Source organism: Oryzias latipes, chromosome 12, assembly GCF_053564925.1.
Source record: "Oryzias latipes strain Hd-rR chromosome 12, Olatipes_Hd-rR_3.1".
NCBI lineage: Eukaryota > Metazoa > Chordata > Actinopteri > Beloniformes > Adrianichthyidae > Oryzias > Oryzias latipes.
This window is the reverse complement of record NC_136248.1, coordinates 23,145,205-23,160,753: the sequence shown is the minus strand read 5'-3', so window position 1 is coordinate 23,160,753 and position 15,549 is coordinate 23,145,205. Positions and strand designations below refer to the sequence as shown.

At 38.1% G+C, this 15,549-nt stretch overlaps 1 protein-coding gene across 18 annotated transcripts in view; it reads left to right on the top strand.

Moving 5' to 3' along the window:
- The first annotated feature begins 552 nt into the window (after positions 1–552).
- nedd4l (NEDD4 like E3 ubiquitin protein ligase) overlaps positions 553–15,549 on the top strand; it is a 43,736-nt gene continuing 28,739 nt past the window's right edge. For 12 of the 18 annotated variants that reach the window (XM_078956386.1, XM_078956385.1, XM_078956382.1 and 9 more), the window contains exons 1-5: positions 553–922; positions 2,375–2,448; positions 5,897–5,978; positions 8,755–8,793; positions 9,116–9,169. In XM_078956386.1, coding sequence (XP_078812512.1) covers positions 878–922; positions 2,375–2,448; positions 5,897–5,978; positions 8,755–8,793; positions 9,116–9,169 — 294 coding nt within the window. In that variant the 5' untranslated portion in view covers positions 553–877. Of the gene's footprint in view, positions 923–2,374; positions 2,449–5,896; positions 5,979–8,754; positions 8,794–9,115; positions 9,170–12,666; positions 13,960–15,549 lie in introns of those variants that run through there. The other 6 variants (XM_078956377.1, XM_020707592.3, XM_078956376.1 and 3 more) reach the window with 1 other exon arrangement.

Genomic DNA, 15,549 nt, shown 5'->3' with positions numbered 1-15,549 from the left:
CCCTTTGTTTACACCCTCCCTCTAGCTTTACAGCCCCTCACAACTCCAAGCTAACATTAGTGGTGCAACAAAAATGACTAGCAAAATAGGAGCTATTCAGCTGTCCATTTTTGAGTCAAATGTCAGCTCAGATAAGGAAAACAAAGTCATTCATGGATTTATTTTTCTTCTTGTGGATGCATCAGAATCAAGCAGAGAAGGGTGCTAGTGGCCCTCCGACTGTTTTTGTCTGCTCCTGATTCACAATAATTTGAAAAAGTAATCTGAAAAAGGCCACATGTTAAATTAACCAAAAACACAATTTTTATTGGCATGAGTCCCTAAATTTAAATAAATAATATACGTTTACAAGTTGAGAATTTAACATAAATAAAAAAAGGGTCAGAATAATTTAAGCTTTAATTAAATAAATATATACGTATTATAGTTCACATGTAAGATGTCATAAATGTCATGTTATTTATCATGGTAGAAATGTTGAGAAACTCCAAACGATTTTGATTGGTTGATATTAAAAGCAATCACTTCTTCCCGGCTTGTGATTGGCTAAGCAGTCCGGGGTGAGTCAAGTATCACAACATTTGGGGATAAGCTCACAGTTGACCAAAGCGGTTTCTTTAAGCCAAAGCATTTTATAATTTTATGAAACTCACTCCCTCCCTTCATCTCCAAGTTGTATCTTAGATGGATCGCGGCGGGGTGGGGTGCGTTATCTGGTCGTAAATTACCCCTGATTCATGTGAATGATTCGATCCTAGCGTGGACTTTACCTCCACCGCACGGCAGAGGGAGAGGAAAGTGGGACTTTATTGTTCAAAGCTAGCTAGCTTTGCCAAGCGGTTTGTTTTGTGTGTGTATTCCGTGGACCGCAGGCTATATGGCAGCGAATTACGAACCTATTTACGGGCTTTCAGAAGATGAGGTAAGACTTAACTATATCCGGGCCTATTACTTTATTTTTAATTTAAAAGAAACCCAGTTGTTTAAAGACTCTGACAAGAGGTTCATTTATTTATAGCTAACGGTTAGCCATTTCAGATGCTAGCATAGCAAGCTCTCACCCATGGGCAGATTCCGCTGTACTGTTAGGCAGCTGTCACATTTTTATGACGCCTTTTATTTTCAGTTACGACTTAAAGAACAGCGAAACAGCAGAGACTTTAACATTTATTTACCGTCTTAACACTTTTGCATCGCCGCTTCGCCAGTTGAGCCCGTGAGCGATTTAAGAAAATCTGTTTACTTTGAAGTAATTAACCCAACAAGCGAAAAGAAAAGGGGTTACAATTTTTCGGATGGGGGCTGGGTGACGCTACAAGCTAATTTCTGTCCGAAATGAAGGCTGGTCACAGCTGTTTTTAGAGTTTCTGTATTAATGCACTGCCAAATGAGGTCAGTATTAGCCCCATTCGGAGACTGTTGACTTCAATTGTACACACATAGCATAGTATTTCTGAGACAGTCAGGATTTGTTTTAATTATGAATGTGATTATAACATTAAAAGTATACCATAGCTAATAAAGCCAAGGTTGCATTAGTCATTTTTCTTAAACTCAGCCTTGGCTACACATTTTTTGCCTTAACAAATTTATATGTCAATAAATATTACACAACATCTATAGCCTTAACTTTTTTCTTTTCTATTTTCTTTTTCATTTTATTCTCACCAAAAGCTAATCGTCATAGTCTTTTATAATGTTTTACATTCAGGCGACATCTGGAATTGCTACTATACCGCATTTATTTCATAAAACTACTAGTGTTTTGTAGAATTGTGATGACATATTGTTGTGAAGACTTAACGTGCTGAGATGCAGTGGTGTATCTGCATTACATAATGAATGTTATTTTTGTGGTCATAAGGTAAACGCCTGATGATGCAGTAGTCCCACCATAAAAATGAAACCTTAAGAAAACATGCTTATTATGTCTGGATGCTCGCTGTCTCATCCTTGCTCATTATGCTCTTTAGTTGCAACTTAACTCATGAATGGACCTAAAGTAAGTCTCACCAACACAACTAATTCAAGCAGAAAAATACAGTGCTTCAGTATTTAAAAAAGAACTAGAAATGCGTATTTGAAAATCTTGTCAGATTAGACTTCCCCCACCTAGAAAAATACTGATTTAATGAAGGAACCAGATGCGTACCTTAACTCATAAGCAGATAATCACAGCTTTACTTCACTTGAGAGTTCCAAAAAAGTGATAAGCTACTTATTTTTTGATTGTGGCATTTTATTTGAAGAGGAAAAGTAGTGCATATGACGCTTGTGGTATTTAACTGGGATTGATGAACTAGGCCATAACATAATATGAAATGAGCTTTTATGCGTTCCATTAAATGTTTCATCTCAACTTTTTACTCTGCAGAATGAAACACGAGTGTTGCGGGTTAAGGTCATCGCAGGAATTGATCTGGCAAAGAAAGACATCCTCGGTGCTAGGTGAAAACCATTTTTTTTATTTTCAATTTTTTTTTAAAGACCCAGATTCACTGTGAAAATCTTTTGAAATTGCATGTTTCTGACTCACTACTATCTTTCTTTTATGTCTGCTGTAAAGGTCGAGTGGGCCAAGTTAGCTTCTCTGCTTGTACTTTTATTTGACCAAGTTATTGGTTTGTTTAAAAATCTGCGGCTTTTGGGGTTTATAAAAAGTAAAACTTGACATTTTTACTCTATTTTTTTCTGGAATGCATCAAAATAACAGACCAAATATCAAATTATTCGCATGGTTTTAACATTACAATATTTACCTTGGAGAATTGTTCTTTGGTTTGTCCTTTTAGCCTTGAACTACACACCATCATGGAGTATGCTTCTTATTGTTAGACAGACCTTGAACTTCAAGTGTTGATCAATCATTACCTTCGTGCCCCTCCCACCCACCTTTAGTGGCTGTTTTTCCAAATAGAAAACTCGAGTAATTATTATACATTTCACCACCAATGCTAAATTTAAACTTTAGATTTTTTATTCTGTTATGTTGATCTGGGATGTCCCGGGATGAACCCAGTTGTGATCTACTAAAGCTTTATCCCCACCATATTGACTGTATTTTTTTTTTAACAAATAAATACACATATTAAAATACTTTGAAACTATGGATCTTCAGTGATAAACCTAATGGAACTTATTATCTTGCTGTCATTTGATTGATCAACTTAATGTTCCTACATTAGTCATTGATAATCTACTAATAATTAGGCACAACCATCTCAGCAGTCTCTGCAGTGATGTGGTAATTGTATGTCTGCATGTGGTTGTACGCATTACTAAAATACAATCCCATGTAGCAATACCAAGAGCCAGCCAAGCACTTCTAGGAAGAAAGGTATTTCCAAGAACACCTTGGCTGGAGGCTCTTTTCAGGTTACATATAATTAAGTGATGCAACACACAAATGGATCAAAAATTCATCAGTATTCTCAAATTCATTGTTCTGACTACTATTGTGGCATACCTAACTTCATTTACTAAGAGTTGTTGATTAAAGTGATGTTTTGTATTTAAGCTGGGTTAAAGAATATAATGTCTGGGAAGGAATTTGGCAAGTTTTACTGTAGTAAAATCTGTTAACCTGCTGACTTCATGTGTTGATGTCCTAACAGACTGCTGCTTTTTACATCTTGGTCTATCTGAGGTGGGAGCTGAAATGAAATGAAGAAATGATAAAAAAATAAAAATCTCAAAGTGTGGCCGGCTACAAGAACTGGTGCTGACTTGGCAGCCTGTCGCCTCATCAAAGGCTCAAATAATGGCAGCTTGTTCATCTCTTTCCTTCCAAATGTCTGTGTTGTTGTTATTGTGCAGCTGTTGGATTCTTCCTTATTTATTTGGACCTTTTATAAAACATCTTCAGGCCTTCACTACTGTACAACTAAAATTAAAATCCATCACCCAGCAATTTTCTTTTGAGCTCAATTCCAGCATTTCTTCCACAGCAATTTGGGTTTTCATCAGTGGGAAAAAGGCAAGAGGTCTCTGAGCAACAGGGAGACAGTCGGCTCATTGTTATTGTTTAGTCACAGCACGTCACACTATTGTACAAACACACACTTAAAAGCTCTGGGGTTCCTGAGGATGCTAATTAGCAATCAAAAAGCAGTACTTATGCCCTGCTTCAAACACTCCTTCATTTTTCAATAACTGTCTTTTCTTTGCTTTCTATAAACACCTTCGTTGAGCAAAAGACAGGAATTGAAACTGGCAAACTAAAGTTTAATTTGAGTTGTGCTTTGACTGAAATTTGCTAACTCTATTGGAACTAAAATAAAAACAGACCTGTGAACATAGGTTGTAAAGGCCATCTAGTCTTTACTGAACTTCATGTTTAGATTTAACTAGAACTATTTCACTGCTTTATCAAATCAGCAAATATATTTATTACTTGATTGCTTTGAATGAGAATATCTGAACCAGCAGTAGTTGAGCTTTTCTAAGATGATTAAAATTAAATATTCTTTTCTTGTGTTTGCCTTGTCAGTGTTCCTCGTCACTGTGTAGAAATTGGAAAGGTTTAGATAAAAGACAGATTTTGAGATAGCGGAAGTCTGACTCTTGTATTTGTGTTGACTAAAGCAGAGTAACTGGTCTGCTTTGTAATCTGCAAAGATCTGTCTTTTAACCAAGGACACCCTACAGTTTTCTACTCTGTCAGCAACTCCAGCTCAACACTTGTAACTAAAATCCCCCGCAGTCACAATCTTTGAAACCCTAAAGAGTTTTGTTTTATTGTGATACTTTTTGAGTCAGCCTCTTGCAATCAAATCAATCAGAATCAAACTTTATTTATAAAGCACTTTTCATACAGCTGCTCTGCAAAGTGCTTTACAGGCTTCAAACGATAAAAACTAAAACTACAAAACACACAGAATGCCCTTCCGACCCCCGCACCCAACATAATGAAACATAAAATCACACATGAAAAAAATGCAAAGTATGAATAGAAATAGAAGCTGAAGTGGAAACCCGGCTTGATGCTCTTGCAATCATATTTTTTTTGAGATTTTCATGGAGATCACGCCACTCTGATGACTGCTCTCAATTCTATGACATTAACAATGCATTCGTTTATTTTGTACAATTTTCATAGCTGTTCTGTTGGAAAGTACAGCGATACTTAAGTTTGTGATTCTATACAGAGAACCTCGTATTAGAATTCTAAGAATTTGTGCGTGGTCGCACTAAAATGTCTCCCGATACGAACATTTTATAGGAACAAAGCTGTGAAAGCAAAAGGTCTGGAGCAAGAGTTGTGGGATTTGCACAGCTTACACTTAGCGCACAGAGGCTCTTCCTATTGTATATGGCGGACGACCTCTCCGTCTCTTTCGGCTTGTCCCATCAGGGGTCGCCACAGCGAATCATCCTTTCATTTTGCGGATGAGTCGCATGGTTATCTTGGCAATGTTTTACGCCGGATGCCCTTCCTGATGCCCTTTAGCTGGGCTTGGGACCGGCACAGAAGTAGAGAAGGGAAATAGGGAGCAGTCCGGATTCGAACCCTGGTTTCATGGATGGAAGGTGCAGTAAACCAGCACGAGCTAAACTGGCTCCCAGATGGCCGACGACATCTAAATAACAGTAAATGCACAAAGATTAAAGTAGAAATGTTTTATAAAACAGGTACTACAAATGTGTTGTTTAGGATTTCAAACTGTTTTAGTACTAATATTTTTTTATTTGAATATCAATTACCTCCTGCTTTTTGAGCCTTTTTTATTTTGTGTCATCAGCACATGTGAATAGGACAAGAGGCTCTTGGGGTACACAAATGGTGGGAACCAACCACTCGTGTAGATTACTAGTGTTTATTCATACTCTTTGTGCTTTTGAATATTTGTATGTTGGTCCACAGACTTGATCCATTTTCTGCTTGTTCTTTTTCCAGTGATCCTTATGTCAAGCTGTCCCTCTATGTTGCTGACGAGAACAAAGAACTTGCCTTAGTTCAGACAAAAACTATAAAAAAGGTAAGTAACCAGAATGAGCATTTCTGTGTCCTGAAAACGTATGTTCTTTAAAAAAGACTTCTTCCAAAACCCTGCACCCTTCTTGAGTCCATCCCTTTTTTCCCTTTATATTTTCCTCCGTTTTCTGCACCTAAATATATCCCACTAATAAAATCAGGAATTTCATCTTGAGGAGGAACCCATGGCATTTTACCAACATTTCTTTCTTTCTAGTAGATGAATTTTATGACTGAGGTCTTTCCCTCAGTCATTTTCCGGATGGAAATGTGTTCTCAGCAGGGGGAGCTATATCTTGATATGTCGGCTTCATTCAGTAGAATTTGTAACTTTGAAGTTCACTATAATGAAATTATGCTGACTGTTTGAAATGAAAATAAAATAAAATTTCTTGTAAGTCAGGTTATTTTCCAAAATAAGGGATTTGGAGAATTAGGTAATTAAGGATGTGTATGTTAAATACAATTTTGATTTACCCCATTTGGTGTTTTGTCTTATCTGCCATTGTTGTTTATTACTAGTAGTAGTATACCTTCTGTGTTGTTGAGCTATTTTTAATGTACAGCTGCCAGTGAAACTTGCTGAAGTTAAGCAGTTCAGGTCTCCATTCAGAAAAGAAGGCAGGCAGGGAGGCATATGCTGCCAGTGGCCATAGTAGCTTTATAGGATATAAATAGCAGGCAATACACTGCTATGTGGAGCAGAAAAAAGACCCTCTCTTTGTTCTTAAATGGGATGTCTTTGATGGCATCTCTATAGCTAGGAGTTTGGCTAACGGCAAAATTATTTGAAATTCAATGAAAAGGGTCACATAAAGCAACAAACTATTAATCGACTTGCATCTTGAGGTAGATGCAGCTTAAGGGGGATCTTTAAGCACTGATATTTGGCATGCTACTCTGGAGAACTATATTGCCGCATTTACACTGCATGGTTCAAGTGATCCTATTCCAATTTTTTTTCCTCTCATGTGGCACAGATCGGATATGACCGGTGAACGTGTAAGCAGGAAAAAAACCGCATGGATTCCGATTTTCTCAGATCAGATTCAGGCCTCATTCATATGTGGAAATAAATCGGATACGAATCGGATACATGCATTTGCGTTTGCCATGTAAGCAGACAAATCGGATATTCCCCAGTAAATGCGAGTCGTACGTTAGTGACGTCAACTCAGGACACCATCAAGTGAGATCACATGACTTATTATAGGTGCTTTTGTGCGCTGATTTTGCTGTTCGAGGACAGCTGGAGCCCCATCAGCGTGTTACCTTTCAGCCTCAGGCTTCAGACCGTAGTCGGAAACCGCTGTTGTTTCCGGCCTGGTCCCGGTCAGGACACAAACGGTAACTGATCAAGCGGGACACCGTTGCTCTGAAACAGGCTACAAGCCGTTTATTTCTTTGCTTGGATCAAACTGTTAGTACAGCACAACGTCTGCAAACACTTCCTCATTCAAAACTTAGCGAGAGTACATAAGCCGGCAGAGCAGCCCTCCTTTTTCCTCTCCCGCGCATCCCCTCTCGTGCGCCTGCCTCATCCTGGAGTGCCCAAGGCAACACCTCCGTCCATCGCTGCGTTTCCTCCATGACAGCCGCAGTCACACAAAAGTCCGAAGAAGGTCCGCGGAAGGAGGAAATGCTGCTACGTATTCCTCAGAACATCTACGTTTGATAGTTTCAGCATTGTGTAGTGTAAATGCAAAAATCGGATAGGGGTCACTTTTAAAAGATGATGTAAACGGGTCGTCAAAAAAATCGGATATAGTCAGAAAATCACATGCAGCTAGAGAGCAGAAGAATCAACATGCACCCCCAACACACGTGTGCGGGCTTCTTCCACCTAGTCCTACACAAGACGCAGCGCACGGACACAGTCACAGTCACAGTCAATCTACAACACCTACATAGTTAAGTCATTAGTTAGATAGGTATTAGTTAGTTGTTACAGTTATTTGTTAATAAAGAATAGTACGTCTTAATTGTATTTATTTCCGATGCAGCCGCCAGGGGATTTTGTGTTTTGTTGTTTTTTTTCCTGCTCCTTCTTAAACACGCATGCGGTTTCAGCACATATACATCCTCAATCTACAACACAGTGTGGCGAACCAGGGGTTTGTTCCGCCTTAAACCCCTAAGACTCATGGGAAGTGGGGAATCTGAGTGTGAATTTCCACACCATAACTGGGGGAGCTGTGAGCAGAAGTGATGTCCATGCTGTTTGGCAGATGTGGCTGTGTTTAAATAAATAGGCTAAACTACTGTTTACTCCTCCCTCTCTGAGACTACTGTAGTTGTCAGTGACGTGCCAATTGAATTGCCACAACATGCGGCTTGTGTACAAGTGCGGCTTGTGTATGTAAAAAGTGTTTAAACCTCATTAAATTGGGTGGGTGCGGCATGTAATCAGGTGTGCTCTATAGCCCCACAAATTCGGTAAATGATCAGTTCATATTGTGTTATTTAAAATGTGTTAAGCAGTCACTTGTAGACTGTAAAAATGTTATCTTTATTAATCATCGTGACTTGTGACATTAAATTCAGTCTATCAAAGTATCTTAACGAGAACTATCACATGGTTCTAAAACCAATGAAATTGTAAAATGTGAGAAGGAAGTAGTTGAGTTTTCCTGATGGGATGACCTGTTTAGAAGAGCATTCACAAAATGACTCTGGAAACTCTTTAAATGTTCCTTTCTTTTATCTCAAGATGTGTTTGACAAGGTTCACACAGATACTTCACCAGGTTTTAACTAAACCTTTTTTTTTGTATGTTTCAGACCCTCAACCCCAAATGGAATGAAGAATTTTACTTTAGAGTGAGTTCTGTTTTTACATTTTGCAGTTATATTATATTTTACATACCTGCTTTATGGGACTTTAACATAAGCTTGTGTACATTTTCCAAATCCCTCTTGCCTTTTCATGAAAGGAAGCCCTATAAATTACCGTATGCATGTAATAGAACCTCACTGCTTATGGATATGGGAATTTCCCATGTAGGAACTATTTGAGGAATGGTAAAACCTGTGATCTAGAGTCAAATGTCTGTGTGGTTTATGTTAGAATTAGATTTGTTTGTCCCTAAACCACTGGATGTGTGCAATAACATTTCCCATTGTCATTTTCTTACCATGGTAGGTGTGTCCACAGAATCACAGGCTTCTCTTTGAGGTGTTTGATGAAAACCGACTGGTAAGTTTTTATTTTTATTTTTTAATCATGTACATGTTCTTATCCTGTGCTCCTCAACTATTTCCACATATTTTTCGGTTTGCTGTGGCTGATGCCAGTCTTTAAAAATAAACGAGCACCTGGAGTCAATAGTCTTTTTTTTATATATTTTTGTAACTCTGAAGCTAGTTTAGCTTTAGTTTTTCTTACTATTTCTTTTCTTCCCTTCTTCTGTTAAAATTACATCTTCTCAAAATTAGCACACCAAGATTTGCTTGTAGGAAGGCTTTGACACAAAAAAGATTTTAAAGTGGAAGCTTTTTTTTTAGCACTTACACATGGAGACATTACCCACAAACACTTACTTTTTAAATGACCCGTTGGCCCATATAAAGGCCCTTTGCTTTTGAATATTGTCGACTGGGGCCAGTTAATGTGTTATACATAAAACTGTTAAGTCATGATTATAACTCATAGTTAAAAACATATTGCCAATGAAATTTGATTGAAATTTCTTGGTACTCCACTCTGTTGCTCAATTTATGATACTAAATGTGTTTTTTGTTAGTAGATTATTAAAATGTCTGAGTTTTACAGAGAAGCATTTTCATTTGACCAGGACCTCTAAGTATGTCTTTAGCCTCAACTCCCAAATCTTCTCTGTGCATACTTTTTAAAACTTTCATCTCAGACATGTTTCTGTGTTGGGTTGGATTGAAAACATCTTCAGAGCAGCTTTACTGGTTTTACGAGTCAATCTTTGACAGCAGCCTCTCTTTAAAAACCTAGAAAGGTTTTGCATCTTTTGCACTGAGTCCACGTTTTTGCACTCACTTTGATATTTTATGTTAGTGCTGTTTTGTGGTATTTTTTCATTACGGCCACCGCAGTCTTATAAAATTAAACACAGGCTTATCTGCTGTATCTGCAGACTCTGGCACCAATTTAAGAGGCTGATTTTAAAAGTCAACTTATTGACTAATCATTATCTCAAAAAAATTAACTTTAAAAATGTTAATACCTTCATTTGTCCGTCAAGGATAAAAATGTGTTATTTTCATGTGATCTAACCCAAGTGATTGGACAGGCTGATTTATTCAGGCCTTGACAGTTTTTCTTTTTTAAATCAGACATAATGGGATTTGAAGTATGAGAAAAGTACCTAACTTTTCCTATTGGCCTTTTGTTTTAATTGCCTAGCTATGTTACCATATATACGAATATCCTACCAAAAGTAGGTTTGAAAGAAATCAAACCTTTTGATATATTTGCTGGAAGGATTTAAAAATTGATTTGGATAAGTTAAGTTCTTTTTTTCTTTGATTCAGTTTGATTTTGTGTTCATGGCGGTTCAATGAAATATTGATTTATCTTTTCTTGTTCATTGAATAAACTTTAAATGACGTAAACTTAATAAAGGTAGAAGTTTTATTTATAAAATGTAGACTTCTTGCATGAAAAGCTTACTTAAAAGAATTTTTTTGTTTAAAATAATCATGAAATAACATTCTTGACTTTGATTATCTGATTATGGTTTTATAAGTAACTATTGATTCGGTATAAATAACAGTGTCAGGCCTAGTTTTAGGCCATATATGTGGGCAGACATGTTGGCTTTCATAAGGGCAGCTGAGTTTCCTTAACTCAACAGCGTCTCTTGTTAGTTTATAGAAGTGAAGGGTGCAAGAAACCAGCAGCCTCGAGCACAGTCCTCTCCTTATATGTCTCAGGATGGCCTTTCTCTAGGCGCATGCCAAGTCAGCTCCTTCTCCACTTGCCAATATTTCTTTAAAGAAGCTCTTTCTTTCTCTTGTATCTTTTAATTTATGGTTTATTTGAAAGATGAGATGAAAAGTTATATGACGCTTGTGCAATAGCACCTTAACATTAACTTTCAGCTAAAGAATTACCTTCTGAATGCAAGACAAAGTATAGTTTTTAGCAGTGTAGTTTTTCAAGCTGGGCCTCCTACCATTGGACCGCACAGTGGCACTTTTTTGTAATATTGATACAGAACATTTTGACAAACTCAACATTTCACGCACACATTTATTGATGCTGCCAAACACTGCAGGCAGTGTGTCATCACCAAGTCTTCACTGCATGCCAAGACACAATTCTTTCTTGTGCTAGAGTCACTCCACCCCCATTTTTCCTTTTCCCTTTTTTTAATGCTTTTTTTTTTCCGCAGAAAAGGAGATTTGTAGCAGCTTGCCTTTTTTTTTAATTAATTAGATGTAACATCTGTGTTGAACACAAAACAAGCCAGGTGTAGCTTTTTAGACCCACTCTGTTGTGAAATGGGAATGCTAAGTTATTACTGGAGTTTTGTCTGCTCTGTGGATCGGCGGGCATTCCTCTCACACTATTTTTAATTGGATGGAAAATAAACACCTATGGCATGCTAATACACTGGTGATTTGCATTGTGGTTTGGCGCTGGATGGGAATTCAGGGCAAGGTTTAGAGCCGAATAATCTCTGGCAGCTATGGGAGAAAAACAATGTGGCCATTATTCCATTAGCCACTTAGGTAGTTGAAAGTGTGTTGGAAGAAATGACTTTTTCTAACTGATCCATCTTTCCTCAAAGGAGTATCCTTTTCGTTGAATCAAAGCTGCTGTCATGAAAAGTCCATTTTGGCCTCTCTGTGCCATTTCTGTGATGTATTTTTAGCAACAGTCTACACAGGTTGTTTTTTTTGTGTGTGTACAAGCTGCAATTAATTACAGGAAACATTTTACCGTCCTAATTTAAAGTTGCATCTTTAATGTTATCTCTAAATTGTATTGTATTCGCAAGAACCTGCTTACCTTCTTTTATAACAAGTTATCCTAGTAAACGTAAAATATGGATCGTTTGTTTGTGGCTGTATTTTTTCTTTTCTTTTTCCTATTCTTTCCCTCATTGAGGTGATATACTAAAAGATCAAGGTATACGAGTGTCTGTTGTAAATAAATTGGGTCAGTGTCTGTAATTTACACCGCCTAAAATACTTTTTTAAAGTTGGCTCTAGTGGCAGTGTTGTATTAAAGAAGAGGTTTAATGCGACCCTAAAAAAGAACATTATTAGGAGTTGTTGTGAAAGGAAAGAGTTGTGTGATGACTAATCATGAAACCAGAGAAGCGCACACATGCGTATGCTGGGTGCAGCTTGAGGGGGGGTGTATTTGGCACTTGAGGGCAATATGAGGTTTCCAGAAGAGGTGGTGGGGGCCAGTTACAGTCACGTGACCCACAGACACCCCACTGTCACCTCAGTAACCAGGAGCCCAGGCGGCCCTTATCCAATCATGTCAGGAATGCTGGCTGTTACTTGACTAAGGCTATTTCTGCTGTCTGTCGCTAGTGCTTGGTAGTGCTACCAAGGAAAGAGGGATCCCCTTTCTATATAATTTTTTTAAAGTTTTACTTGCTCTTCCTTTCTGGTTTTCCTCTTCCTCCTCTTTTTACTTTTATTCAAATGCTGTCAGTTGTTTTGGAGTGACTGCCATGTTTCTGTTGAGCAATTGGTTTTCTGCGAACAGTTTACTGAGTGGGAAAGTTGTGGAAGAGTCTCTGAGAAGTTGGGAGGGGGAGGGCGAGGTGGGTGGAAGAAAAAGGGGATCAGTTATCCAGTCAGTGAGAGAAGAAGTGGGCGACACGAGGAGAGAGGAGAACCTAAAACCAGTCGGAGAAAGTGTGGGGGTTTTGGAGCTGGAGGACGGAGAGTAAAATGGCCCAACGTCTGCGTTTGTACTTTGGATCTGGCCGCAGCAATACAGCACCAGAGATACTGGAGGGAGACTCGGAGGAACAGCAGGAAGACAGTGAGGAGGTTGCAGTAGTCTTCACTCCCACACCTTTTCTGTCAAGGCCACCTCAAGTGTTAGCTGGGGAGAATGTCCATTCAGCTAGTTCTGCTTTACAGTCTGAGCCTTTGCTGAAACGCAGCTCTTCGATGTTCATACCCCATCTTGCTGCTTTTGCCGAACCACGTGCAACTAAGAGCTCATCAATGCATATATCACTTCATCGCTCAAGTGAATCAAGTAACGGAGAGCCTACCGGAGTTGATGATGTCCCACCACCCTCTTATACTCCTCCAGGACCTGCGCCTGCATACACTGAACTAAGGACTCGAGCTGACCTTCCACAACAGCCACCGCCTCCATACTACAGCCCAGATTCCTTAAACATACAGTCTTGTCTGATGGAGCCAAACCTTCCCAAACGCAGAGTGTTTTGTCTTGGTTCCAGGGGCCATGCTGCTTTCAACAGATTCCAACCTGGTAATAGTGTTGGGACTATTTGTATTAAGAAAAAATCTCTTAACGGTTCTGATGTCCAGCATTTTAGGATTCTTCCAAACGGTGGTGCGGGTTGGTCTGTCCAACAGGAGAGCCTGGATCACTGCTTTGATGTTAATGGGACAACACAAAGACTAGTATTTCAGCTCCAGCAAGACCAGAAAAATACCTACCAGGGACGACAAGAGTCAACTTCCCATCAGGAAGAATGCTCAGACTTTGGGCAAAGCAGTACTAGAGGATTACAAACAGTGCGTTATCCAAGAATTAGATTCCACCGGAGTTCATCCCAACAAAGTCTTTTGCTGGAGGATAAACACTTGGAAAGCGGAACAGAATATCCGACTATAGAGGAGAATCCAACTTATGTTGAGGCAGAAACTAAAAACGGGTCGAATGGTTGTGTTTTTAAAATTGAAGAGGAAGCCCCCAGAAGGCAACCACATTTCAAGATATACTTTTCCCAGAGTGGAGGTGGAGATAAGGAAGTTAATATTGGCAAAGAATCAACAAATAATCCCAAGGTAATGAAATAATTTGCTATTGAGTTGGACCATGGCTTGTTTCTGGTATTTTTACTGCAACAGGCTGTTTAATTCACATAAAAAAGCCTTACTTTTGCATAAATAAATGCCGACCTTTTTTTAATGGTGGAAAAATGGACGATTTTTATCTGGTGTTTCAGTGAGCACTGTTTGAAGATGTTTATTTACCTTAGTGAGAGACCAGGAAATGTTGTTACAATGCAGAACGAGGGTGGTAACTTGCTGGGAACCGTATAGAAAGCACAGAGTTGTTTCTAAACGGAATTAGACACTTGCTCTTTCTTCACAACCACAGGCATTTGAAGTTGTGCACACGAGCCAAATCAGCTATGAAAGAAAAGGAGTAACAGGCATCTGGATAAATGTACAATTCATTTGTTACATTCTGTTTTATAGACATTTGAAATGTAGATTTTTGATCATAATCGTGATTTTAAGAAATGCTTTTTATCAAGTTAATTCCTTCATCTTTAAATCATTTCAGTCATGGGTGTTTATTTTAGTGAAATGTCTTTTCTCTGGTTGTAGACTGGAACGGATCTGTATTCTAGCAGCAGCTGCACTGCCAGTGATTAAGATCTAAAATATCATTACATTTCAAGTACGGATGAAGAAATGCAATCATCAATACCTCATTTTGCTAAAAGTCCAAAGGATCTAAAAATATTTGTTGGTGTATTTTTAGCTCCCTCTCTCTTTCCCTATCACTGTTTTAAACTCTTTTATTTAGCTTTATTTTAAACTGTACTTGAGCTGTTCCCCATCGTACCATTCCCAATACCAAAAAACAAAACAAAACAAAAAAAACAGTGTCTTCTGGACCACAGAACCTGTTGCCAGCCTTCGAACAGTCGACAAAAGTTTCACGACTGTAGTGTCAAAACAAAAGCTTTAATCACTTAAACATTTTCCCAATAGAAAGAATAAAGATTACACAACCACCTGCTTCATCTGTTTTAGTCATTTTAGTGTTAAGTCATAGTCATTGGTTTAATGCCCCAAGAGTACCATTAGGTAGTGACACAGAAAGAAGGTAAACACGTTTAAAGAACCATATTTTATTGTTTAAAATATAATTATTAGGCTATAGCTAGGAATCTATACTGTTTTTTTTAAAGAAAGGCTGATGTTAATATTGTCTTTTCCACCCCTAATCTCCCATAAGAGGGACTTGAGATAAATTCGCTCATAGTGTAACTTGTAATCTATAGATTTTTATTTATACCATACTTTTTGCCAAGCTCTCAGAATTTGAACCATGTTTTTGATATACCATACTGTATAACCCACAGCACATGAATGCCAAACCATATACATAAAAAATAATATCTCTTATGGGAACTAGTGCACAGACTCAGTTTTATTAAAAGGGGATCATTAAACTCCAAGTCTGCTTATAAAAATTCCCATTGGGGATCTTTATGATTAAGATTTAACTTCAAACATCGTTTCTGTGCAATTCTGAGTCATGGGTTATAAGTTTAGACCACATCATTTATAAAATTGGATGTAATTCAGACATGTTTCTGCATCTTTTTGTAGTTATTTTAAAATTTTATTAAAAAATGT